The sequence below is a fragment of the Thunnus thynnus genome, chromosome 8 (genome assembly GCF_963924715.1).
Source record: "Thunnus thynnus chromosome 8, fThuThy2.1, whole genome shotgun sequence".
Lineage (NCBI taxonomy): Eukaryota > Metazoa > Chordata > Actinopteri > Scombriformes > Scombridae > Thunnus > Thunnus thynnus.
In genome coordinates this window covers 27,599,900-27,627,312 of record NC_089524.1, presented here as the reverse complement: position 1 = coordinate 27,627,312, position 27,413 = coordinate 27,599,900, and the positions used below count along the sequence as shown (strand labels likewise).

At 41.6% G+C, this 27,413-nt stretch overlaps 3 protein-coding genes and 1 long non-coding RNA gene across 9 annotated transcripts in view; 2 read left to right on the top strand and 2 right to left on the bottom strand.

The window, feature by feature from the left end:
• Positions 1-16: 16 nt before the first annotated feature.
• Positions 17-14,852, top strand: chd1l (chromodomain helicase DNA binding protein 1-like). 2 transcript variants are annotated; one of them, XM_067597707.1, is made up of 25 exons: positions 21-212; positions 482-594; positions 4,366-4,472; positions 4,594-4,705; positions 4,793-4,824; positions 5,466-5,547; positions 5,664-5,826; positions 6,032-6,187; positions 6,294-6,386; positions 6,484-6,580; positions 6,789-6,862; positions 7,836-7,946; positions 8,642-8,756; positions 8,857-9,010; positions 9,140-9,326; positions 9,626-9,771; positions 10,879-11,042; positions 11,153-11,346; positions 11,496-11,594; positions 12,185-12,255; positions 12,473-12,587; positions 13,306-13,414; positions 13,511-13,774; positions 14,146-14,227; positions 14,475-14,852. In XM_067597707.1, exons 1-25 carry the CDS (start codon positions 119-121, stop codon positions 14,595-14,597), a joined length of 3,057 nt encoding a protein of 1,018 aa, XP_067453808.1. In that variant the 5' UTR covers positions 21-118; the 3' UTR covers positions 14,598-14,852. The 2 variants fall into 2 exon arrangements, with proteins under 2 accessions (XP_067453809.1, XP_067453808.1); XM_067597708.1 differs by lacking the exons at positions 11,496-11,594; positions 12,185-12,255 and having other exon boundaries at positions 17-212; positions 11,153-11,199; positions 12,444-12,587.
• LOC137188197 (uncharacterized) lies at positions 1,632-4,041 on the bottom strand. Its single transcript, XR_010929338.1, has 2 exons — positions 3,498-4,041; positions 1,632-2,490 (listed from the first exon to the last, which is right to left on the bottom strand). It is a non-coding gene; the product is annotated as an uncharacterized lncRNA (long non-coding RNA).
• Positions 14,853-15,045: 193 nt separating the features above from the next.
• Positions 15,046-20,666, top strand: traf3ip2l (TRAF3 interacting protein 2-like). Of its 5 annotated transcripts, none has more exons than XM_067597713.1 (11): positions 15,046-15,308; positions 16,756-16,854; positions 17,002-17,150; positions 17,317-17,996; positions 18,124-18,166; positions 18,260-18,324; positions 18,418-18,515; positions 18,621-18,689; positions 19,009-19,125; positions 19,225-19,299; positions 19,482-20,666. In XM_067597713.1, exons 4-11 carry the CDS (start codon positions 17,384-17,386, stop codon positions 19,626-19,628), a joined length of 1,227 nt encoding a protein of 408 aa, XP_067453814.1. In that variant the 5' UTR covers positions 15,046-15,308; positions 16,756-16,854; positions 17,002-17,150; positions 17,317-17,383; the 3' UTR covers positions 19,629-20,666. The 5 variants fall into 5 exon arrangements, with proteins under 5 accessions (XP_067453814.1, XP_067453813.1, XP_067453812.1 ...); XM_067597712.1 differs by having other exon boundaries at positions 17,002-17,183; XM_067597711.1 differs by lacking the exon at positions 17,002-17,150 and having other exon boundaries at positions 16,770-16,854.
• Positions 20,667-21,250: 584 nt separating this feature from the next.
• The window catches only part of wwc3 (WWC family member 3), a 30,844-nt gene continuing 24,681 nt past the window's right edge, over positions 21,251-27,413 (bottom strand). The window contains exons 11-23 of the mRNA XM_067597706.1: positions 26,754-27,325; positions 26,540-26,660; positions 26,081-26,161; positions 25,890-25,976; positions 25,546-25,741; positions 25,266-25,436; positions 24,299-24,417; positions 24,046-24,193; positions 23,791-23,955; positions 23,609-23,701; positions 23,293-23,523; positions 23,078-23,205; positions 21,251-22,048 (exon numbers count right to left, since the gene is read on the bottom strand). Coding sequence (XP_067453807.1) covers positions 21,982-22,048; positions 23,078-23,205; positions 23,293-23,523; positions 23,609-23,701; positions 23,791-23,955; positions 24,046-24,193; positions 24,299-24,417; positions 25,266-25,436; positions 25,546-25,741; positions 25,890-25,976; positions 26,081-26,161; positions 26,540-26,660; positions 26,754-27,325 — 2,179 coding nt within the window. The 3' untranslated portion in view covers positions 21,251-21,981. The remainder of the gene's footprint in view (positions 22,049-23,077; positions 23,206-23,292; positions 23,524-23,608; positions 23,702-23,790; positions 23,956-24,045; positions 24,194-24,298; positions 24,418-25,265; positions 25,437-25,545; positions 25,742-25,889; positions 25,977-26,080; positions 26,162-26,539; positions 26,661-26,753; positions 27,326-27,413) is intronic.

Here is a 27,413-nt window from a genome sequence, read left to right as displayed (position 1 = left end):
AATCAGAGACAGAGTAGAGCGGATCATGACTTTGCCATCCTAGGAAATAAAATCGCGTCCTGTACATGTCGATACTAAAGCAAGTTTTGTGTATGTTATAGTCTGTCGGTCTGGAAACATGACAGACATTGTGTTAAAGATAAAAAACAGCGTAGCAGAGAAAAAGAAGACGTCTCTTACGCAGAGCGACTTGCAGAAGTGGGGTTTAAGAGGTACGGAGGCTCTTTAACTTGGTCGAGTTTAACGGAAATTCATTAACGTTGAGTTGTCTTCATTCATTTTGTAAGATACCTTGTTAACTGGTACTTTTAAACAGTGTGTTACATGTTTCTATCGTTGTCTTAGTTTTGCCAACAATGGGTCATGACCTAATGTTATTTACATGAGATCACGCAGCTTTCCTTCCTCTTCGTGACGTCTCAGTGGTATAAGTAAATGTTTATATAAATTATATCTCTTTATACATCCATGTTCCTGACAGGGATACAGCTGAGAGCCTACCAGCTGGATGGTGTGCAGTGGCTCACTCAATGCCTGAAGAATCAGCAGGGATGCATCTTAGGAGATGAGATGGGGTTGGGAAAAACCTGTCAGGTTTGAGATGACTCTAAACTTGCACTTCAAACAGTGATGCATTATAGTTTTTTTTAAAAACAGAAACCAATAACAGCAATAACAATTTCAATGGTCATTGTGTCTGATAGCTAATACTGATACATATAGTTTTCATTGCAGTACCTCTGCATGTCTACTTCTCACCAACTGTGCAGATGTGAAAAAACAGACGATTTTTTTTCACAGCAGACATTTTGACTTGTCAAAGCAGGAAAAGCACAGGTGTTACTAATAACCATTAGAAAAACCTTATTACTACCAGTAAATATAATTACAATGTTTTAGAGCTGAAATGGTTAGTCTACTAACAAAAAATAACTACTATTTCATTAATAAACTATTATATAACTTCTCTAGTCCCAGTTTCTCAATTGTGAGGATTTTCTGCTTCTGTCATCTTGTGATAATAAACTGTATATCTTTAGGTTTTGGCTGGACAAAACAAGCAATATGACATCACCATGGACTTTTGGAAATTGTAACTCTTACTATTTTCTATTTAATCTATGAACTGTGAAAATAATCTGCAGATTAATCTATGATGAAAACAGTCATTTGACCTTGATCTACATTGTTTAGTGTATCTGTGAAAGATGAACCACTTTTGAGTGCTGCTATGGAAAGTCATTTGGTTTCGTAACAATGGAGATATCTGCTCCATGTTTTCATGAACGCCTGTAGACTATTTTCATGTTGACATGTTACTGTAGGAAAAGCACAGGTAGACCTAATAACAACAATAATGGCTGCATTATGCATAGTGTATGCTGGCTCACAGGAAAGGCTCACTTGCTAATTAAATTATTTGCACCTGTGCTTCACTGCTATGAGATGCCACAATATGTGGTGATGTGAAAAATGTTGAAAAAGGTCTATTTCCACTCTGAACTGGAAGACTAAACAAGAAATTATTACTAAAATATATAAATGGCACAGGCACTGTTAACTCTTGTGTAAAAATGTGTCAGGGCTGCATATTGTATGCTGCTGTTGTAGGAGAGTAAATCAAAGGTAAGCCGTGTCTTAACATTTAACTTTATAATAACACTGAGCAAAGGATTCAGAACAAGATAACACTTAACAGAGAAAACTTATTTCTTTGACAGCTGAATTACATTTTCTTTCTTTCATTGAAAAATCAACCTAAGTCCCTAAACATAGAACTACAGAGTAGGCTGAAAACTTCTAAACCTTGACAAGTTACAAATTGGTCAAGATTAAAGCAAAATAATACAAAATATGAGATTAATAGCAAAGCTATGATATAAGATAGTGAAGAAAACAAATTCACAGAAGCAGCAGTTGAAATCTGCTTAGATAAATGCTGTGTATTCTCTGCTTTGAAGAGAAAAGATTGATGCAGAGATGGTGAGATCCAGATGTTATCAGGCAGGACCTTCACACCATCACACAGATGTGAGGGTTCTTCTGAGCAATGCTGCGTGGGTCATCGCATTGGTCAGGCTGAGACTTCTCAGTATAGTCAGTAGACACATAGATGTGCTTCACCGTTTGTTGAGAAGTACCTCTTACTACAGTCCCCATCCACCTGGACCTAAAGGGTTTCATGTATTTGAACACAGCACACAAACAAAGGATCAAGATGAATACAACCAACACAGGGATCAATACTTGAACAGCAGTTGCACCCGTTGGACCAAACATGTCATGTAGCCATTCTCTCAAAGACCTTCCTGCACCTTTGGAGGTCTTTAATTCATCCCTCATCCTCTCCATGTTCCTTAAGATCTCCTTCACTTTTTCAGAGTTGTCAGGGATCAGGTTGCAAGCCCAATTTTGACACGTGGTGCGTGGATCCATCGTGTCTTTACTCCCCCATGCGATGGCAACAGCACCTGATATGGTCCCTTCCACCTGCGGGTGAGAGACACATGATTAGAAGACTTCAGAGAAACAAAATCATCTGTTTCAAAATTGTGTATCGACTTTTCTTTATGGTCCAGAAAGTCTCAATGACATAATCCTCGTTTAAAATTTTTCTTTTATAGTTTCTCAACCCAGTGTCCCAGTTTTCTGCAATAAGTGCAGGTATCTTTATATCTAGGCTTCCTTAAGTGTGGACCGCGGTTTGAATTGGGCCGCCGCAGTTGGGGTCGGTAACCAGTGTTTTGCTGGTAGTGAAAGCTAGTGTTTGGAGGCTGCGGTTCTGTGTAGGTTTGGGTCACATTAATTTTAGCTGATATGGAGACAGAAATACCATATTTTTCCATATTAGTCAGAGGGTGATATCCTTTTCATAGAAGACCAATCACCTTTAGACATTCAATCAGACTTTATTTATATATCACATTTCATATAAACACAATGTAACATATAAAGTGCTTTAGACGATGAAAAACAATATAAATACACCACCTACACACCAATCCCACCACCACGTGTTTACTAGCACATCCTTTTTAAAATGAATTTTTACTTTGAAAAAAGGGAGTGAATTTGACATCCGACATTCATTTCTCTGCTTTTAAAAACCTAATTTTGGAATAACATTTTACTATAAGCCAACTGTCTGAAATGATTTGCTTAAAACATCGACAAACGACCCCAAATATTGCGAGATGAATCAAGGAAAGGCAAATTTCAGTCGTATCAAGGAGACACAGATGACTGTAAACGGTCATCAACTATAGACTTCAGATAATTTACCATCGTCGATGAACCCGACAGTGAAGGCTTTTTTTAAATCGTTTTTAAACGGTGCTTTGCATTAGATATAATGTGTCTGATACTTTGGCCTTAGCTGTGCGCGCGCTCTCGCGGAGAGGATGAGGATGTCAACAGCAGGCCTCTGCCCCTCTGTGTTGGCTTTAATATCCCAAATTCAACACATAAGGGACCTTAGTCAACCCACTACAATTTACCTTCCTGTAACTGCACCTGTGGCTGTTGCTCCGGGCCCCGGGGACGGACAGGTAGTTCTCTTCTGTTTCTTCTTGAGGAAAAGTTACGGCATGTTTCCACCCCCAGGAGGTGGTCCTCAATTAAGTTTCAGCGTGGGGGATCAAAATAAGGCCAAGGTTTGTTCAAGGATAATCCGGTAGTGCATATTTTAGAGAAACAGCCTTGTCAGATGTACGATAACTATCGTATTTGTAAGATAATTTTTCCTCTCTGTACAATGTACGTCAATACGTCAATAATGCCAAAGTCCCATAATATACGATAATTTGATCAGTTTGTGACACTTAGTTTTAATTTAGGACAACCTGTACGTGCTACGTCCCACAAGACGCAACGAATTGGACAGTAGACTAAATGTCTAGAGCAACATCTAAACATCACACTGTCTAAACAGCTTGTAATATGCATGTTTTTTATCCGATATGCGTCTCTTGATAAGATATTTTACATTAACTGAGAAATGTTTTTTTAGTCGTATTTGTGACCGTACATCTTCAAAGTGCGACTTTATGGCATAACCGTGAACGCAGCACGTGTTACAAGCAGCGGAAGTCTGTTTTTTGATATCACATTTATGCTTATTTGTTCTCTTGCTTAAGACCCGCGTACGTTAATTTCCCTCAAAATACAATAATTTTAAGCCTCTGGTACGATACTTTAACATCTCTGGCAACGCTGTAGAGAAGTTTATTATAGCACAAAGCACTGAGCACAGGATGATAATTCAGAGAAAAGCTTTACAAAGAAGACATGACAATCACACATTTTCTTCACAGCTGAGTTTCATTTTTCTCCTCAAATATTCCTAATTATCATGTGTCCCTTCAGACAATCTCACTGCTGGTGTACATGTCAGGAGCTCTCGGGAAGAACGGTCACTTTTTGGTGCTGAGCCCGCTCTCTGTCATGGAGAACTGGAGAAAGGAGTTGGAACGGTACAATCATGTTCATCTATGACACAAGCATTACACATGCATTCAATAGTTTGATAGTCTTAACACTGTCCATCACAGACTCAAACTGGTTACGTAAAATCTTCAACTTTATTGGTTACAGCTTCGCCCCCTCCCTGACTGTGCTGTGTTACAAGGGAGACAAAGAGAGACGGGCTGAGATTCAGAGGGAAACAGACACAAATGACTTCCATGTTCTGCTCACCACATATGAGGTCTGTGGCTGTTTTGTGAGAACAAAATGACTTCATGTTTCGTCTGTGCTGAAACTGACATGTTTTTAAAATTTGTCTAATTTTCAGCTGTGTCTCAAAGATGCTTCATTCCTGAGACGGTGAGTGTGTTCTGAGTTACATGGAAAGTGAAATTACAATTGAGGAGATTGTTGATAAATAAATGAACAAGCAAATCTTGCACTTGTGCTTATGAATGAAATTATGCCTCACACACACACACAGGGCAGCCATGTAATAATGTATTCATATTCTAGATATCTGGCACGTGTGTGTGTTTGTGTGTTCTGGCAAACAGCAGAACGTTTATGACAGATTATCATTTAAAGTAGTTGGTTTGCTGTAAGTGTTGACTGAATTCATCAGAGATTATCCAAGATGTTGAAGTTTGTTACTGTTGAAGAGGTTACATAGAAAGTGGTGGCGTTTCTACCTTCATATGATATCACTACTACATTTGTTCACAAGTATTTCTCAAAAAAATCTATCAGAGAGATATTGAAGGTTTGCCAAAATCAACAGGTGGGCTCACTAAAACAGCTGGTGTTTATCTGCACACACTTTTGTATTTAGTATTTAATGGACTTTAACTTCGGAAAAAACGAATACAGACACCAAATGACATATGTTATTTCCACTTGTACATGTATTTAGGGCTGTAATAGTTGCCCAATTATTTTCTGTCAATCAACTAATCGATTAACGGTCTAATTGCTGTACTCACTATGTATTCACTCCTCAGGTGGAAGTGGAAGGTGCTTGTAGTAGACGAGGCTCACCGACTGAAGAATCAGAACTCGCTATTGCACAAAACACTGACACAGGTACTGAGCTGCACCTGGTTGGTTTGGGCTATTGTGTCTTTGTTTCTTAATCTTCATCACTGTTTTTGCCTTCCCCGACCCCTTGATTCATTTTGCTTCATGCGTTCCTTGTGTAGTTCTCAGTTGGTTTCAGAGTTCTGCTGACCGGGACTCCCATCCAGAACAACCTGCAGGAGCTCTACTCCCTGCTGAGCTTCATTCAGCCCAGCATCTTTACAGCAGATGAGACGGACAACTTTGTCAACTCTTACTCAAATGTACAGAATCAACCTGCTCTTGGTATAACAGACATCATTTCTGTTACTGTTTGTGTTACTAAAACCTAGTAAAGCATGGATTAGATACAGCAGTAATTCTCTCATGATGTTTAATCAGAGTTGTTGGCAAACATCAGTTACAGACATTGTGATGTGTTTGAGATACTGTTGTAGAAAAACCCTGTTCCATTACATCAACACTGACGTGTCTCTGCTTCTGTTTACAGCTGCTGAGCTGCAGAGTGTCCTAGAGCCCTTCCTGCTTCGTCGAGTCAAGTCAGAGGTGGCTGTAGATCTGCCCAAGAAGACAGAGCTGGTGGTGTACCACGGCATGTCGGCTCTGCAGAAAAAATACTACAAAGCCATTCTGATGAAGGATCTGGGTAAGACCTTTGCACTATGGCGTGCCGTTGTAAATCTTTGCAGAATTGCTGCTTTTCAGGACACATTTATACTAATGATTCTTGTTACTGTTGACTCTGTTTTCAGAGGCTTTTGGAAACGAACAGGGCAATAAAACTCGGCTGCTGAACATCATGATCCAGCTGAGAAAGTGTGTTGACCACCCTTACCTGTTTGACGGTGAGATGTGCTCAGTGATAATACTCGCATACTCAAAGTACTGACCCGAGATCCAAGTGGGCAATAGAAGCAAATGTTGTTCCCTTTCCTCACCCAGGGGTGGAGCCAGAGCCCTTTGAGATTGGAGAGCATCTCATTGAAGCCAGTGGGAAACTTTGCCTGCTAGACAGCATTATGACGTACCTGCACAAAGGGTTCGTCACTCTGCTTGTTACTTGGCTCCACCTGGTGGAAATATAAGCTCAGTTAGTAGTGCTTTAGTAATTCTGATACCATGTGAACTAGATGAGTCAATATACTGATCACTCTGAGCAGTTAATTGTGCTTTTCATGTTTTAAATCACTTTTTCCACCATTAATAGAGTCTTAATTTCTTTCTTTTTTTTATATTTGTGCCTGAAGGGGCCATCGGATCCTACTGTTCTCTCAAATGACGAGGATGCTCGACATTCTTCAGGACTACATGGAGTACAGAGGTGAACAGGGGCTAACTAAAATCCACACGCTTCCACTAACTGACCTTAAATGTTTGAAAAACGTTACAATCAATGTTGCAAAATGTAAAATGTATCTAATATCTTGATAGACTAATGCTAATGAATGGGCAAACAGAATTAGCTACAAGTATAGTAAGAAAAAAACAGTAAACTGTGGAAAAATAAATAAGGGGACAACATGTATCAATAAATACCACGTGAATGGGGTAGCACAAAAAAAAACAACAAATTGTGGGAATATTTACTTGCTGTTAGGTTTCTTCCTTTATATACATCAGAAAACTAGACTAAACTTCATAAACCTTGGTTATTATAAATCCTTGTGCGTAGAGATTAAAAAGGGGCGATGTCATCAATTTGAACCATTCAGCAAAATCCGGTTTTGTCTGACCACACAGTGGCAGAGAACAATCCTTGGCGTGGCAATAATCCTGCCAGTACAAGTCCAAGATTTTTGTTTAGATATGTCTGATGGTAGGAGAGAATTGTTTCCTAATAAGCACAGCTTAGGAGATACTGGCAATGATCTTTGCAACCACTCTCCCATATTTTTTTTACTTGTTTCCAACAAGGAGAAACAAAAGAACATTAGCATATTAAATAAAGAAAAGTACCTGTTTCATTTTTATACTTCCAACAATAATTGTTATCCATGAGTCCCATTTTTTTTAAGTTTAACACGTATAATAATACCTGTGGATGATTTTGCAGTGTGTAAATTTGCCCTCTGCGTTTCTAACCGACCACTCGACATCAGCCACCATGTTTTTCCATTAATCTGCTTCTATGTTGAAGTTCAGATCTCTTTCCCATGTTTTTGCTGTGCCTCTTTTAATTATGTTTCTAAGTTCACTGAGGCAGCCATCTTCACTAGTCTGTAATCTACTTGCCAACAGCAAACTTACTTACTTTTTTCATGCCAGTAAGTGCTAAACTGTGCCTTTCTGTTCAGGTTATAGCTATGAACGTCTGGATGGGTCTGTCCGAGGGGAAGAACGAAATCTAGCAGTGAAGAACTTCAGCAGCAAAGATATCTTTGTCTTTCTGCTCAGCACTAAAGCAGGTGAGTGAAAGTAAAGTATGAGTATTAAAGCAAAAGTGTTTCCTTGCTGTGTGTGGAATTAAACTGACATCACCAGCAATGCGTAATGTATAGATTGTGCATTTTAATGTATAGGGATGCAGGATATTGGATATATCACAAACATCTTGTCCTTTGCTTTTAATTTTGCAGCCACTGTTGTATAAATTGTTTGTAGATAGCTGCTGAGGCAGTTTCACATATTTTCCAATTGCATTGAGTCTACTGAGTATGCTTCATATAATCCTTCAAGTGATGAATTGCATCTTATTAAACAACACTGTGGCAAAGTTGTAGATAAGAGGGTAAATATTGTGTGATAAGTCAACAGTGACAGAGCTGCACTTGCAAGCTTTCTTGCAAATCTAAATCTACAGCCAAGTTCATAGAACTAGCTGAGAAGACAGGGGACTGATCTGACAGAGATAAGAGCTGCGGCAGGATGACACACTGGTGTAAATAAGGCCAGCAACTTTTTCTTACCGCTTTTCACTCAGTGTGAAAGAAGGGAGAAGGAACTCTGATTTCCTGTCACAGCTGATTACTTTTTATGTGTAATTATGTTAGCTCTATGAGTAAATATGTAAGAATAAAGAGTAAATAAGTCTGTAAATAATTTAAATAATTTGTTCTTTTCAGATATTGTGTTTTGGCTTCCTAACAGTCTGTCTTTGCAGGAGGAGTGGGCATGAACCTTACAGCTGCGGACACTGTCATTTTTATGGATAGTGACTTCAACCCTCAGAATGACCTGCAGGCTGCTGCACGCTGCCATCGGATTGGTCAGAACAGGTGCAGTGTGTCAAAAACGAATCTCAACAGGCTTCATTGTGGGATTTTGTTTTGATAAGCCTTAAGAATTTTTTTTTGCTCTTGCATTCACTTGCAACAGACCCGTGAAAGTGATCCGCCTTCTGGCGAGAGACACCGTGGAGGAGATAATGTACTCCCGCGCCGTATCCAAGTTGCACCTCACCAACACTGTTATTGAAGAGGGACGCTTCTCTTTGCTGGATCAAGCTCAGTCAGCTGCAGCAGGACTGCAGGTTTGTGAACATTGACAAACTGTTCATCCTCAGACAAAAACACAACTGCTGCAGTCCCCACTTTTATAAAAACCCATCCAGTTGTCTTTGTTTTCACCATCTCTACTCTCTACTTACTGTCCCCCACAGCTCAGTGAGATCTTGAAGTTCGGGGTAGATAAGCTGTTGTCATCAGAAGAAAGCTCTGTACAGGATGTTCAACTGGAGAAGATCCTTGGTGCATCACGTGACGGTCAGTGGGTCGATGATGAAGACCCCATCTCACTCAGGGGGGAGGAAGAAGAGGAAGAAAACGACTCTGAGTCTGACGGGCAGAGTATGTTTTACTACCAAGTGACCACATTCAAATCTTGAATCACTTGTTCGTCTTTTCAAAATATTCAGTCTTTACCTGGTGCTGGGTCAACATATGTAGATGTGATTCTGTCAACCAGGTTGTTTCTGCACATAAACATATTACTGCATGTTAGATGTTATCATTCTCAACCTGCAAACATAACCACACATGGAAATACACAACAAATATAACCTGTTGTTTTCATATTAGTATCAGTTGAACTTAGTATTGTTGGAGATCAGTGATAACAGTCTCCATCATGCTGTCCTGTCCTTCAGGCCACATGTACTGCTTTGAGGGGAAAGACTACAGTAAGGACCCCAGCTCTGAGGACCAGAAGAGCTTTGATCGTTTGTTGGAAGAGCAGCTGGCCGAGTTCCAGAAAGCTGCAGGAGAGGGACGAGCTCTACGACACAAAGCCGACGTAAGATTCTGTCCCATTCACTCCCAACTGATGGGAACATGTTAAAGATCATATTCAAAACTGGCACCATTGAGCTTATTTGTCAAAACCCACCCTGTGTGAGAGAAGGTAACACCCACCTGAACTTTAGATGATCTTTCAAACACTAGTTCTGGTGCTATTTTTGGTCAAAAACCTTCATCGAAGGCACTGAATTAGGCCATGTTCGCACCTGTAGTTTGGCTCTGTTGATACACACCAAAGCAGAAAATTATCCATTGTTTCCTTTTAGTTCTAGTATGTTCACTCACTACATTTAGTTTATTATTTATTGTGTTATGCACATGCATGTGCCCAGCGTGTGTGGACATAAGACACCAACAATACAGTTGCACCGGTGAAAAAGACAACAGTCTGCCACAAAAAAAGGTTCCCCTCCTAAAACAACTCAAAGAATGTAACCCTTAAATCATCATCGTGAACAATACATGAAAACAAAACATGATATGGACTTCATCTTCAATCCTACCTAAATCACATAAACAAAGTCTTTTCTCTTAAACCTGCCTGTTTTTGAAGCTAATGGTAATGAATGTAAGCGTGCACACACAGAACTTGGATAAATTCTGCTTTAGCAAAGGCTCTATTCTGATTGTTTTTCATGCAACAACATGTTCATAATTGAACTTTGTACCACATATCAACAAGACATCCTTCCTTATACCTCAGGAACAAAATGCACTGAACAACATCATCATTACTCTGTAGCCTGTTTTGAAAAACAAAAATAAATGAATGGTACAAAAGAAAGAGTTCACTTCACCAACCAGGGACATCCATGCAAATTGTCTTGAGATCTTTCTAGTGAGTGATCACAAACAGCTCCCAAAAAAGACATTTAAAGAAAATAAAGTTGGGAAAAGAAGTATTATTTAAGAGTACTACTGAAGACAAACTGAGACCCTCTGTTTTATGTGGTCTTGAGGAAGTTAAGGAACAAAACGGACCCAACAGGCAAATGTTCCAGAGTTTGTTGAAACCCTCTATAGCAAGTAGGTAGCCACAGATTTATTGCTGAAATAATTACTATACAGCGTTAACAGCCGGATTTTCTGTGTGTACTCCCAGGTTTCACTGTCGGTAGCCCTTGGAATTCCAACGAGGAAGAGGAAACTTCTTACTGAGGCTGAACTGGAACTGAGGCGGCAGAGGAGGGAAGAGGCTGCGGCCAAGAGAGCCAAAATGCAGGAAGACATGAAGAGGAAGCAGCAAGAGCAGAAATACAAGAAAAAGTAAAGATTCGTCAATCAACTCAAAGTTTCCTCTCACACTGACCTTAGACGTCTTTGACTTCAGTCGTTTCCCTTTTTATTCGCTGTGTTTCTGTTTGCTTATAATGCAGAATGGCATGGTGGGAGTCCTGCGGCTACAGATCAATGTGCCTGCAGTATGCAGACAGTGAGGAAGAGGAGGAAGAAGAGGATGAGGGCAGCGTATGCTCCACAGACTCAGACAGCACGACCATCCACTACGTTCTGGGGGATGTTACTCATCCTCACGCTGCACATGGAGACGCTATCATCGTCCACTGCGTTGGTACAGACCTTTATAGTAGCTTATTATTATCATAGCAACATAGCAGCACTTTGCATGATAAACAGATAGCTTCAAAAAGTACCAGATGCCTCTTCAGTTCTGCTTTTACTGCATGTTTTGTAGTTATCAAAATAATGATCTTTGTGCAGATGACTCAGGCTGGTGGGGCAGGGGAGGCTTGTTCACAGCTCTAGAGGTGAGATCGGATGAACCACGGAAGCAGTATGAGTTGGCTGGCAAGATGAGAGGTGAGAATAACCATGATTTCAAAGAAGTCTCAGAATAGAATTGAGTAGAAGTACAACGAAATTGAGTAGCAGTCCTGACAGTGCATATAACATAATTAAAAATAGAAAACAGCTCAAACTAGCTAAAATATATAAATAAAATATATATATTTGCTATAAAACAATATGATAAAAAAAGAAAAAATATTATTGAACTTCAGGATATTGTACATTTGCTGAATGGCAGTGGTCTGTATACAAGTAGTACAGTTAGGAATATGTGTATACTAAGGTTCAGTTGTAATGAAAACATCTGTACAGTGTCCTGTAAATGTGTCTGTAAGTATTGTAGTACTGATAGTCACACAGGTCCCACACAGTCAGTGTTCAGTGTTGTGGCTCTGAAGTAGAAGCTGTTCTTAAGTCAGTTTGCCGGTGATTTGATGGACCTGAAGCGTCTAGCAGAGGGCAGCAGGTCAAACAGATGACGTCCAGGGTGGGATGGATCTTTCAGTATGTTGGCTGCTCTACTGCCATCTGTAAGGCTCAGTTAAGGTGATCGAATCTTATAAACGACTGTTCTGAAAGTGCTCATGTAATGTTCGTTTCAGACTTGGAGCTCGGAAATGTGCTGCTCTTCCCCATCGATGACAAACAGTCCAGACTGGACGGCCAGGATCAAGTAGGTTCTGTCTTAGTGAAAGCCAGGCTGCACACACACAAACTCTGCAACCTGGAAATGCGCACTTGCTTTATGGTTCCTGTTGCTTCTCTGCAGTATTGGTGATCAAAAGTGCAATACACCGGGGTTGGGTTGAAATGTGGTGACAGAATTGTGAAGTTGTGGCAATGATAAGATAAGGTTTTTACCTGTTTCGATCTTCTTCCTTTCACGTCAGTTGGCCCTCATAGTGGCACAGCAGAGAGACAAAGCCAACAACTTGTCTGGGATCTTTCTAACTGCGCTGGACGAAGGTCTGAAGAAGATTTCTGTCGCAGCCAAAAGAAACAAGGGTATATTCAAGCACTTAGAAACTACATTTTATATATATATATATATATATACATATATATATATATATATATATATATATATATATATATATATATATGTGTATATATATATATATATATATGTATATATATATATCATCCTTGTCACTGAGTGTGAAATGTTTTTTAAGCTGCATGTTCACCCTTTGTTAATACAACTCAAGGATTAGGCTAGAATACATTTTTTTGTAATGTGGCAACCAATTAAATGAAGGAAAAAAATGTCATATAAGACATTGGATTATTTGAATGAATTAATTTATATTTATGAATAAAGTCAGAGAGCATCTAACTAGCCAATAACACATGCTGTTAATTAAGCCTCTGTGAGAGAAGAAAGAAAGGAAGACAGAAGTTAAGAAGCACGATGAAAGCGGTGTTTGATTATTGTAAAACTTGACTGACGAGATATCTCAGTGGTGTCGTGTTGTATGTACAGACAAATTCTTGTAAACACAATTAGTGGTGAACAATAGGAATTTTTAGAAATTTGCCTCAGGTTATGCCCTAGAGAAAATGAACAGATCAGCCCAAAAATGACTTGCTACTGAGTCACCCCACTTTCACTTGAGCTTGAGGGTAACGTTAACATGGCAAATGGAAAAAGTTACAGTTAATAGAAATCCTAACCATCGTCAACAGTTTCCCTGCCTTATTTTTTGTCTTTTTCCCCACAAAGCAAGCGTACATCTTCCACGCATCGGCCACTCCACAAAAGGCTTCAACTGGTACGGCACAGAGAGGCTAATCAGGAAACACCTGGCGTCCAGAGGCATCCCTACGTTCATGTATCTTTTCGCAGATGTTGAAATCTGAAAAATGACATTTCTCAGAATCTATTTAGCGAAAGGGTTGGAGTCATTTTCCCTTAACACGACTGACAGATATTATCACAGTCGAACTGCCAAGAACACAGCTACACCTCAGACAGCCAACTCTGCGACCTCAGCGTCAACATCCTCCCCTGAACCACAGTTGCATAACTCCAGCAGGTCGACGGACGAGGTTGAAACAGAATCAGCGGGCCCTTCGACTCTGCTCCAGAGCGGAGGCCCCACAGAGCTCCCCAGTTTCATGAGGGGAGTCCGTGTGTTTTTCTACAATTTACCTGCATCAGAGAGGAAGAGGCTGGCTCGCTACCTTATCACATATCCTTTTAGACTGGCTGCTGTCAGCGCAGTATTGTAACATTTAACTACATGTACTGAAATCCTGGTGATCACAACGTAATTTGTTGTGAGATTAAACATTTTTCAAGACTTTTTTTTTCCAGATTGTCCCGTGAAATGAATCCCCCGTATAACCAGCAAGTTGAACTGTTGCGTTAAACTGAAAAGCAAACAGTTTTTTATCTCAGTATCAGAGCTCACATTCTTGTGTTTACAACTGCAGCTGTTTTTTTTTTTGTTTGTTTGTTTTTTACAAGCGTTTGTGTGGAGGAAAGGGTAGTGAAGTACAGAGATGGTTTTATGATTACCGTGTGGTGTCAAAATGTCACAGCTCCTTAGCTGCAGTGCACTTATGATGGAGATGAGGAGGAGATCATGAGTCCGGAGGTCACCCACGTAGTTGCGGAGGTGGAGAACAGCAACCACTCGCAGGTTAGTATCACACTGATAGTAATCTGACCCCTGACCTATATCATTCTTTCCCTTCATACTCATTTTTGAGTGGTTAGGGGGGAAAAAAAGGCAGACTAAAGCCGTGGTAGATTTTAAAGCTGACAAAAAAGAAGATTAAAGTCTCCAAGCAAAAGTCCCACAATGTCCCTACAGCAGAGTATGGTGATAAAACCCAATAAGAGTGTTTAATTTTTTCATTTTACTGCGTGTAATTTGTGTGAAACAGGAGCTCCAGGATCTGGTGTGTGAGTACACGCAGGCTGTCCCTGTGCAGAAGGCCTGGCTGGAGTCCTGCTTCTCTAAACAACGAAAAGTCAACACTGCACAGTTCATACATCTGCTCAGATAACACACTGTTTCATTGTTTTGTTTTTTCATCTTTTTTTTTTTTTGTAATGATCCTTCTGTCTCAAATTTGAATGAACTTTTCTGGCTGTTATTAAATACACAAAATGTCAAAACAATTTGCAATCACAGATTTATAAGTGAAATAAGTAAACAAATGAACACTTCTCTCTGCTGCTGGTTCGTGTCGACACTTGGCTCAGTTCTTTAACACACTGTAATCAACCATGGTTTGTGTAATAAAAAAAAGTCATAAATGCGGTGTGTGTGTGTGTGTATGACTTAAGTCACTTTCAGGGACAAAACCACATTTAAGACCAGTTGATATGGGGACAAAAGCTGTGTCCCCAGTTGGGAAAAAGCTGATTTTTAGGTCAGTGGTAATGTTTAGGGGTAAGGTAAGTCTCCAAGAAATTAATGTAAATCTATGTAATGTCCCCCAAAGTGACCTAGGACAACATTTGTGTGTGTGTGTATGTGCGTGTGTGTAGGTGGAGCGTGTCAGCGGGGAGGTGCAGCTGAGCGTCAAACTAAAGCACAAACTCATCAAACACGTCGATATTGTTTCATCTGTGTTGGGGTGACGGTGGAAATTACAACTGTATATTGATGCGTAGCTAAAAGTCGTCGTGTCGGCAGAAGTTTTGTCGGTAAATGAGCGGAAGCGAAGGAGCCTGAGTTACCTGTAGGAAACAAGGCGAGTTGAACAGCGACGGTAAGTTGCGTAAAGTAATTATGTCACCTGTTAATGAGCTGTTATACTTTTGACGAATAACGTCATTGTTGACGTTAATATTTACTCAACGCTTAACATTGGTACACAGATAAGTTAGCAGGTAAAAGCCTTTAATTTCACAAGTTTTTTTTTTTTAAAGCAAATATATCCTTGAGATAACTCGTGATCATGAGTGAAAGCAGCTGAAAGCTTTTACTGCGATTTAGTCATCTCTGAATTGTGCTGATAAATATTGGGTGTTTTCGTTTTAACCTTTAATTTAAAGTGCTTGAAGTCAGCGTGAAATAAAAGTACACGGAGTCATATCTGGGTCACACAGTGGAAAGTGCAGCTAATTATGTGTATGTGCCACCACAGAGAGGCTTTAAATGAGTGTGTATTTACATTTACAGGAACAGCAGGAGGTCTGGAAGGTAAACTCAAAACCATACAGGCCTCAATTCATGTTAAGTAGCCTTGTCTAACACTGAGGTGTATGTGGAGAAAGTCTGTCACGGGAAAATGAATCCATGTTGCCCTAAAAATAATTAAATGTGTCTAATTAGAGAGCCTTTATTTACCATGACTTCACCAATAACAGACCAGTGAACACACAGGACTTCGAATGTAGGAAATGTGATGTCCTCTCTTATAAATGATGCATTGATGTGCAGTGAGGATATTGCAGTGTGTTATCTTTAATCACGTGTCATTACGCAGAATTCTAGAGATAAGTTTTATCTTTTGGAAGTTTTTGTGGTTTTAGTCTTTTTTTCCATCCCAGTCTTGTTTCTGTCTCTGAGAGGCAACATTTTATTCCTGCATGTGCGTTGATTTCCAACCATTTCGAAAAAAAAAGTCCCCTGTGTGGGAGACACTCTAAATGTGCTCTCATGTAAATCAAGAAGACACCAGCAAGGGTGGAGACGACTTTTAAAAAATGCCATAAGTGTATCTTTAAAACGTCGTCATTATGTGTGAATATACAAACATAAAGGTGCTGTTCTTTAAATTAGATATTGGCTGTTTCGTTCATCTGTATCACAGTTTTCCAAGCAAAAACAACAGGTGCCCAAATGAACAGTGAACACTGTGTTAACACAGTCATTTTGTGCAAAAGTTCAGTTAAAATGTTGATCTGAAGCTTATATGAGGCTTCAGCAGTCTGAGTTAGTCATATCAAGTGAAACATTGAAAGATATCTACTTGATTTGACTCATTTGGAGTTGTATTAGCTTCTGATAAATTTGTAACGTTTTTGCACAGAAGGAGGACTGTGGAATAAGTGCATTATGAAGGGATCTTCAAATGGTCAGTATGAACAGGAGGAATGGTTATGGCAAGAAAAACCTGTTTTAGTGTTCGTTTGGGCACCTGACTGTTGTTTTAAGAAAGTTAAGAAAAACTATGAACCTGTCCTTTTTAATATGACACCTGTCCTCAACAGAATTTCATGTGCAGCTCAAACCAGACACACATGGATGTCAGGAGGAAGAATCCAAATGATGCAGCCCACTTTGATCTACTCGGCTTCAGCACCAAATAGGTGAGCATGACAACAAACGCGCAGTTAGAAAATGCAGCACAGTACAAGTCAAGTCAATATATTTTATATAGCGCCAAATCACAACAGAAGTTATCTCAGGGCACTTTTCACATAGAGCAAGTCTAGTCTGTACTCTTTCATTTGCAGAGATCAAACATTCCCCCATGAGCAAGCACTTGACCACAGCAACAAGGAAAAACTCCCTTTTAACAGGAAGAAACCTCGAGCACAACTGGGCTCTACGTGGGCGGCCGTCTGCCTTGACCGGTTGGGTTGAGAGAGAGAGGAGACAAACAGTACACAAACTGACATGCTGTCTTTTTGTTAGTGTGGGTGTAGCCACAGTAGATACCTCTTTACTAAGAAGTGCAGCACATGTAAACAAGTTTATCTACTAGTCAGATCTTGGTGGTCTTGTTCAACGTTCACTCACATTAATAATGAAATGTTTCTTGCTCACAGTCACGTCAGCCAGCTGAGCAGAAACCTGAACAGCCACCACAATACGCCTGAAGAAGACGATGAAACCATGAGCACAGCGGAGCGAGAAGCCATGGCCGTCGACAAGCCGGACTCCACGTCTCACCCTGATGCACACAGCCGCCTTCCAGAGCACGCCACCCTCACTGATGACTCCCTGCTCAGCAGACAGAGGCTGGACAGAGAGCAGGAACACAAGCACAACCACACTGTTCCCCAACCGGGCCCGAGCTACAGCCTGTACCAGCCTCCTCGCAGCTTGCCGGCTGGGTACAGCCAGCCGACTCCGTTCCCCAGCCAGGCCGAAGGCCCCTGGCTCCACCCGAGTTTCGCCAGCAGCTGGTCGGGTTATCCCAGCAGCCTGCCGTCGTGTCTGAGCCAGAAAGATTACTCCAGTTGCTCTGGAGACAGCTGCATCTCCAGGTACAAGTTCCTTTCCCTCCCTGGCAGACACAGCACCTGTATGTCCAACCTGGAGCAGCCGCTCTCTCTGCACTCCAACCCGCCATCAGTCAACTTTGGTCACCACACCTTGTCTCCGTACTCGTGCCTGCCACAAGGCGCAGCCTGCTGCGCTCAGTGCCCTGCAGAGGCCTTCAACAGGGGGCCTGCAGCCAACAAGCACCTCTGGCCTCAGTACCTTCCAGCTTACGGCCCTTACTGTAAGTCTGCTGTGCTGTTTATCCACCCCGACAAAGCCACATACCTAAATGTAGTGTGAGCTGATATCACACGCTGTTAATCCTACTGTATGAAGGATTTTTCTCTAATGTCTCTTTACTGCTTCAGATCCAGGTGACTGCAGACTTCCTGGAGCTGGATACACACAGATGTGAGTTTTTTTAATTAGAATACTGTCTCTCACTACATGTTTGATTAACACAGCTCTTGCGTCATGTTTCTGACAATCTTTAACTCCATGCAGTGGCCGCAACGCTCCAGCTCCAGAGAAGCACCCTCCTCACAGCACACCGCTCTCTCTTGAGCAGAGTAAGTGTTGATACCCAAATCTGCAGATAAACAGGTTATTTACTGAGATGCCGCCCACTCTTTTCATAATTTATTTATTGCTCTTGAATCCAGGGAGGGTCTTTGTCACTTATGAAGCAGACAACGACAAGCATGTCAACGAGATCATCAACTTTGTTGCTCTGCTGCGACACAACGGCTTTGATACCCATGTGTGTACATACTTTTTTTTTTTTAAATTCATGTTTTGGCATATTTGGGGTAATTTCAGTTTTTTTGTGGTTTAACTTTCTGACTGATGTTTTTATTGGTTTCAGATTGACATTTTTGAGCAGCAGTTCAGGAGCATAAGCAAAATAGACTTCATGGAGCGATACCTCAGTGAGGTAAGAACAATCTCATATTTCTTTCATTAATTCATTCTTAATTCTGTAATTGTAATTCTGTAATTTAATAATTGTTCATGTTGTTCCTAATACAAAACCTTGCTTGGCTCACTTTTAATTTAATATCACAGGTAAAAGGTGAAAGTTGTAGTGAGAGCTTGAGGTAACCAGAATGTCAGAGCTCATTTTTTTTCTCTGCCACACTGAACATGTTTTATCATGTAGTTTAATAGTAGCACAAGAATGAAAATAGCTCACTGACATTTTAAATATTCGCAAGCACCCGTCATTATTGCTTTTATGCTATGCTCACACACAGAAAGAGTACCTGATCATCATCATCATCAGTCCCAAGTACTATGAGACGGTGACGGCCTCCCCTGTTGGCCTGGAAAACGACGAGAGGACCTTCAACACCGTCTACATACATAAACAGGTTCACAGCCACTCCTCAGTCTAAAAGACAATGTTAATATTCACTTTGAGATCTGCTGACCTTTAATTATGGTTTTCTTTCTTCTTGTGTGTCATTCAGCTCCAGAATGAATTCATCCAGAATGGAAGCAAGAATTTCCGGTTTATTCCCATTTTGTTCCCCGGGGCTAAAAAGGTTGGTTTGTATTACAGTCTCTAATTCGTCTTGATTCATTTATTCCTTTTAAGTGTGCAATTATGCACTTTGAAACACACATGTGCGGTGACATTAAGATGTTCATCTGTGATGTAACTGAACCCCACAACCTCAACTGTTTTTTTTTGTTTTGTTTTGTTTTTTTTTTTTTTTTAAATCAGTGTCATGTCCCAAACTGGCTTCAAAACACGCACGTTTACGGATGGCCGCGCGATCGGGACGACATTCTACGGCGGCTGATGAGGGTGGAGAAATATAATCCACCTCCCATTGGGGAACTACCAACCATTGTTTCCATCCCCATATAGAAACCCTGAAGACTCAGACTGGACTGAAAGACTTTCTCTCTGGAGAACTAACCGGTCATTTTTGAGGTGGACAGGGACATGAGTGGAGTGTATTTTATTTTCCTGATAAGTGTGATTGTGCAGAGATTGTGAATTGTTGTGATGTTAATGGTGCTGTGTGAATTTCTCTCCTGGGATATGTTGCATAAGTGGTTCCTTTAGATTCTGCACCGAGTCTGATGACTGTGTATTTGCAGAATGGAGTAGTACTTATGAAACACAGGGTACTGTCATTATGAGATGTCAACAGATATTTCCACTGGTACACGCTGCCTCATTGTCACCATGTTGTCTCTTATTACAGCGTCTATCTAATGCAAACAGCTGCTCTACTGGATGGAGTCACTCTTGTGTTCTGATGAGTGAAAAATAACAGGCAATGCTTAAAAAAAACAGTTAATTCTGTTTTTATGACTCTTGGTGCACGGAAGATATTATTTAAACAGTGTAGCAGTAGATTTGTGGCTGCTTCGTTGTCGCTGTGTGCAGATTTTTTGTTGTGGTCTCATACACCTGTTGAACTAAGCAGCCTCAGAATTATACATTTTCTGCAATCCACTCCTAATATTATATTAAAAAAATGAATTTTTAGCAAAATGTGAAAAGGTGGTTTCGATGGTTAGCCTGACAGTTGTGCATTGTCCACATTGTTGTTTTTGCACATTTTTAGCCCATTTACTACAAATAACAAACCAACAGTTGGGGCTGTCAGATAACCTACTTTAAGGTTATAGTCTCTACAACTTGATGTTCATTGTGCACAGGAAAAAAAAAGAAACCACTGAAACCAACAGAGAACAATATGCAGTAATGTGCAGTATTTGTATAAAAAACAGGCTAAAGCAATCAAAAACTGATATTGTGGTCATTTAATTACATGATTACAGAAGTTGATGCTACAGATACTTTTAATTGTATTTCAGCACTGGAATCATTGTTGGGAGATGAACTGTAAGATTAAAAAGCAATTTGATAATTAAAATTACTTGTTGTATTGAATGGTGTGTTTTGAAGGTGACGGTGTTTTGGCCCTTAGCTGACATCTCTGTGTGGGAAACATAAATCAGTGTTAGTGACGCTGGCCCCAAACCTAACATTTAACCAGACAAGCAGAGACTTGGGACCGGTTTGCCTGCAGGCTTCTGTGAGCATCTTTCAAATACTCAGCTGCATTTTTTTGTTTGGGAATGAGCCATGAGAATGTGAGGGTTTAGGTGCCCTTTGCTATTGATTTCAGATCTACCGACACACTCAAGCAGAGCAGCGCTAATTGCGCCTCACCCCAGCTTCTCACAGCTTATGTTGAAAGGCCTAAACAGGATGTCGGATCAAGATAACCTGCTGACACAGCTGCCTGCCTGCTGTGCGGTAGGGCTTCTCAAGAATCTGCAAGTTTAGACTCAAATGGGTCATCACAACACGTTTGTGGTCACAGAAAAATCACGTGTAACATCATGACACACTTAGAAATATGTTGGTGTGTGCGGAACAGTTTTTGTTTCTCATTCCAGCAGAAGTCAATCAGGAAATAAACACCTGCTCTTTAATTCTTCATCTCAAACACAACTGATGAAAAACCCGAGTGTCGAGACGTGGTTTAATGGTTTTATCTTCACAAGAGGTAACACTGCAGATGTTCATACAGACATCATAAAAAAATCTGAATACAGTGTTTCATATATTCATCCATATATTGAAAAGTACATGAAATAATATTAATTTTAATAACATAACAACAAAAGGACAATGACATCTGTAATAAAAGTGGATTACAAAGTGACATTTTATGCAAATAACTCTTAAGAATTAGGTAACAGAAACAAAATGAGACAATAGTTCCATTTTACTGTATGTAAAAACACTGAAGTGCTATTTGTTCAAAGCTACAAAATACACTTAAAAAGCAGGAAGCGTTTTTTTTTTTAATTTCCTTCAAGGAAAAGTACTATAAAATAAGTTACAGTACAGTGAATTTGTCCAAACCGACTTTGTTCCCGTCTTCCAGCCTTTTGTAAGCACAAACAACAGAAGTAACTCATACAGGAGTAAAGAGATACTGTTTCCTTATGAAAGGCGTCGTCCCCCAAAAAGGAAATGAACAGCCGTGCTGTTGTCAGTAACTGTGTCTAGTGTGTTCATGTTTATAAGAATAGCCGCACAAACACTTCTGAAAATGTGAAACCTTCTAATCTTCAACATCATCTGCGTGTCGCCCTGCCCGTGTCCTCGGTAGAAAGAACTTTGTACTTCATGAGTTCAGAACATTTTTTTGACAAATACTTCATGTTAAGTCACATAATACAGAGGCAAGCTCTCATACATCATCAGCTGGCAAAGGAGGTATGTTGAACCTTGGTCTTGTGAAAAAGGCCATCTTCTCTCTGCAGACAAAGAACATAATTCATTTTTAAACACATCCTGTTTTAAGCAACACAAAATAAGGACAACTAGTTTAAATGCAAACACAGATCTCCACCTGCTGCTGACCGAGACGATTTCATGAGTAAAATACTCCTCTTTGTTCTTAACGAGTTGATTTACAAGATGATTTAAAGACACAGTGAATAAAACTAAACATTTCTCAAGTTCTTATTGTCTTAATCTCTTGCTATGAACCTGATGTATGTAAGAAAAGAAAACATTTTAAGTGTTTCATATCAAAATCTCTCTCTGCTCTATTACTAAAAAATGATAAAAATGTTTTTTAAGACTCATCTTAGTAGTAACACAAATATCAGACAATATTTTTACTGGAAATCACATTTGAAAAAGGGGATGTTGTATTATTTTTGAGGAAGAGACATTTATAGCATTATGGGTTGTTTGTAGCCTCTGATTATAACTTAACACAATGCGGAACAGCAGGTGAGGTTGGAAATGTGCTCTGTTGCACCTGTAACCACAACCAGCAGTAATGTCATGGTGTCCTGAAGAATCACTGCAGCATGATGAGACGTCAGCCAAAGCAAGTTTAAACCAGGAAAAAAGTCTGAAACATTTAATCATCTTATATTCGGACGACAGTAAAAACCAAGCTTGACCATTAGCTTGTAGCTAGAGGAGCTGTATCATAAATACTTTTCTCTTCCTGGAAAAACCCCACCCATCGCCATGAGTCATGGTAGCTGGCAGAGCAGTATCAAAGTCAAAAGGTGTGTGTTTGGATGCTGGATGTGTTGGCAAAGACTTATATATCCACATAATGTTGATTTATTTCTCCCTCATCATCTTTCTCCTGATCTAACAAAGCGGGTGAGGAAGGTGTGGATGAAGGCCAACAGTCCTCTAAAGCACCATATAGTTAACTCATAAATGGAAGTTTAAGACAATCTAACTTTTGTTTTCGTGTGACTTTAACGAGTGTGATGTTAACAGTATAAAAGCTGACCAGCAGTCAGGACAATGCCAACCTGAATGTCTGCACAGGCAGGGGCTCCTTCTGGCTCTGCCCCCTCATCTGCAGAACCTCTTTGGAAGCCTTCCTCAGCCTCCTCTCCGCTGCCTCCTCCTGACGCTGCTCCTGCTTGCTTTGGCTTGCCTGTAGAACAATAAAACAATAGTCACCAGTTGGACGTGGCTCAAATCTCACATGGTTCCACTGTAGTGCCGTGCTTTTCAGTCTCACCTGTCTCTGGGCCTCTCTGAGCAGGCAGCGGAAGCGCTCGTCCCTCAGGGCCCAGTGGGGAAGCTCGGTGGCCTCCCTGGCTTGCGGCTCCTCCAGTCGTAGTTTCAGCTCCCTCAGGGCGCTCAGCTCCTCCATCAGCTGCCTCTGACGCGTCCTGCAGGCCTGGAGATCCAGCTCCAGGTCCAGGGAGGTGCGTGTCGGCTGCTCGGCCAGGGAGGAGCGGTACGACTGCTGCTCGCGCACACAAACACACCTCAGATGCTAGAAACTAAACACTTTCACATATAATCTGGAGGAATAATAATCAAGACTCTACCTGCTTATATCGCAGCGTTCTCCTTTCCAATGTGTTTCTGACAAAAGGCGATTTCTTTGGTAAAGTTGAGCTGTCACTGTCGCTGCGATACAACTGAAAGGTAAAATGAGTCATTTTATGTAGAGAAGGAAAAAAAGGAAGATGGTAAATATTTCCTTTTTCATATGTTTGCATAGACTCACCCTGCAGACATATTGACTACGAGCTCCAGGAGAAAAGGTCTGAGAGCGAACGATAGTGCTGCCGCGCATGAAAGGCGAGGCGTGACCCCAGCGACCCCCCCTCTCCTTGGGTCGGACTCGCACCGGCTCTGGGAACAGACCCTCTGTCATGGTGGCCTTCTCCACCTGCAACAACCAATCGACAACACTTTGATGCACCTGCGCCACAGATTCTTATGTTGACCAGTTACATACTGCCACTGCTGCAGACTTCACCTTTACTGTAGAGAGTTTGCTGGTCGTCTGATCACAGCGCCCTCCAGTGGTGATGCAGATGCCCTCTGCACACAGTCCCTCTGAGCAGGGAGCAGTGAACGCTGTGCTGTTGCTGCAGCCGCTGTCCACAGACTCTGCCTGCCAGCTCCTAAAATGTACAAATACACCTTTGTCAACATATTCTGCAGACAAAAAGAAGTGAATTTTGTATCTGTGCGAGTGTGGTGGATTAAAATGACAACAATGCTGGTACCTCTCAGATGTCGCCTCCCCCGGCTCGTCCTTCTTCTGCAGCCTCTGCAGCTCCAGCTCTGCGTCCTGCTCCTCTAGGTGGGTGGTGGTGTTACGTGACAGCAGAGTACATACAGTGTCCTGTAACATCACAGAGCAAAGCTACAGTTTGATGGGCTCCTTTGCCCTGTGAGACACATTCTTTACATATTACTGACTTTAACAAGCTGCACACCTGCAGGCTGCAGGGCAACAGCTATATAACAACAGTACAAGGAGTTATTCCTCCCAAAGGCATAGCACAATTGACAGTTTAATGCATTTAATGCAATAAATGAGTTATTACTTTCTGGTAACACTCCAGGATTGCAAATGGTTTTGGTGGATTCATTAGAAGACTCTTTTCTTTCTGATGTAGGCTCATAATATATCATAACTCTGTCATGATCAAGTTGCGCACAAGCTGGCGCACAGTTCAGCCTTCTGCATCTCATCTGAGAAGCCATAAGATGATTAAAGGGATATGAAAGAAAACTATCTGTTGCTCAAAATAATGTTTCTTTGTTTTTGTTTGTTTCCTGTAAAATACTGGATACTTTTACTTCTGTAGGCCACTAGAAATACTTTAAATAAAACTATTTTTGGAGGAACAAGACTAAGAGTCTGCAGCCATGTTAGCAGCTCTGTTTAATCCGTCCAATAGTTGCTGAGATATTTCAGTTAGACCAAAGCAGTGGACCAAATGGTGACTGACTGACATGGATAAAAATCACTCTTTGGTATTTCTTCTCACAACTCTTGTACATACTAAGTCCTGAACCTGTGATGTAGGGTCACAAAAGGACATGTCTTCACTTGCCTCTTTTCCAATCCCCACCATACCTCTTTTCATCTCCTTGAAGCCGATACCTGAGATCAATTTGTCTGCTGTCGTGCTGTTCCTCCACTCTGCTGTTATGTACAGAACAAATATACGCATGTGTGTTTACCATGGCTCTGGGCCTTTGCTCATCTTCCTGTCCATCATGCTGTCTGCGGTGGCCGAGGCTCTTTTGTTCAGGCCTCTGCATCTCCGTTCCGCTGTACATCTGGACTCGCAGCCAGTGGTAAACCATCTCTGCACTTCCCTCACAGTCTGCCAGACTCACCTGGGCTGTACCCTGCAGGCACACACACAGACAATGTCATTATTTTAATTTAGATATCAGCAGCCTAATAGTGGATGCATATTGCTTCGGGGCTGGCTAGAGTTCAGCCTTTCGGACCTACCAGTAGTTCCTCCTGAGCCTGAGGTCCCAGCGAGCAGACGGACAGCTGCAGAGCGCACACCGCCAGGGCGTTTGCAGGGACAGGAATACGGAAGCCTTCGTTGAAACTCATGTGGGACTGCGGCTCCAACGCAGTACAACAGTAAAACGCGCAGGCCCTGCCGGCGTCCAGTGGAATCAGGTGCACCTTCACATACCTGCACATGAAAGGAACAATGTGATTTGTGACTGGTCATAAGAATGTTTTATTTTCCTCAGTCAGACACTAAAGAGAAGAGATGGAGTACAAATTCAAAATATCCGCAGTTATTTACTTGTTTCAACATCAGAGCTGAATGCACTTACACTTTGTAGCCGTCTCTCACGATGGACCTATTCAAATTCTTGAGCTGCAGCAGATGTAGTCGTAGAGACTGAGAACCGGACTCCCACCTGCGAAGAAAAAAGTGCGGCAGAGAGAGAGAGAATATAGAGTCAGATACTAACAGTGAGTGAGCACGCCACCCACATACAGTCTACACTAACAGTTTACTCACAGCAGCCCCAGTTGGATCTGGGTGGGCTCGCTCACAGATGTCAACTCTTTCATGTATGACATCTCCTCGGACTCCTCTGCCCTGTGGGAGGACAGATAAAACAACAGATAAACAAACTGTTTCCCACTTCTACTGGACACAAAGGTTTACCTACTAACACATGTGAAGGCAGTCTGGTTACTTCACAGTTACAATTTCTGTGTGGATGAGATGTTATGACCTAATTTTAAGATGAGTAAGATATTAAATTTTAAGATTGAAAAATTATATTTTTTGTACACTCTGCATTAAATCCCACTGAGACCAGAATATACAAATACTACATTTAATAGCTGTGATGTGGCTTTCTGCTTTGGCTTGTTATGGTTGGGTTTTGCAGTTTTTTCCTCTGTCACTAGGAGGCGCACTTGTTCATGTTCTGTTTATGTTTTAACAATATTAGGGTGGACCTCCTCTCACCTCCTTCCCCAGGCCTCGAAGACTCCGCTGTCTGTGGCCAGAGCGTCCTCAGAAACACCTGCAGACACTCGCCTGGCCCTCCTGCCGCTCCTGTTGGCACTGTTCCCCCTCAGAGTCACTCCTGCAGGGGAAAACACATTCAATCCAGTTAATATAAAGCACTAATCATCACAGGGATCTAACTGGGCACAGGGATCAGATTTCAGTCTCTTGCCTGTGGAGGTGAAAGCCCCCTGAGCCCCGCTGTCTCTGAGACTCTTGCTGTCCAGTTGATGCACAGCGGCAGGGTTGACTGCATCCTCGCTGCTCAACATGGCGCTGTGTGACAGCGGTTGCGACTGCGCACGCAGCCCCTCCAGCAGCCCACGGCCCGCCTGCTCCATATACTCCTCCGTCATCTGGGTGAGAGGGCAGTCCTGAGGGGCGGAGTGGTAGGGGGTGTCCATGGGAGAGCTGGGGGGCGACAGCGAGGAGAGCGAGGAGCGGGAGGAGAGGGAGGCCAGGGACTGAGGGGTGTCGTGGGAACGTTTGGTTTTGCTCTGGGTCAGGGGGTCGGGAGTGAACATGGAGCAGTCTCTGGACATGGTCTCTGGGGGCAGCAGGTAGCGTAGATGGGGGTCGAGCGGCTCCCCAGCCCCCTCGAGACGCTCGTACTGGGGGAGGCCGTAGATGTCACTGAAACTGATGGAGCTGAGGGAGCCTCGGCTGGACGCCAGCGACCCCCGACTGGAGGCTAGAGAGCCGCGGCTGCTGCTGGACGATACCGTCAGAGAACTGGCCGACAGGCTGGTCATGAAGAAGAGACAGACATGTAAGAAAAGAGACGCAATGAAAACCCACTAACAGCTTGAAGAATGAGTGTGGTGTGCCGCAC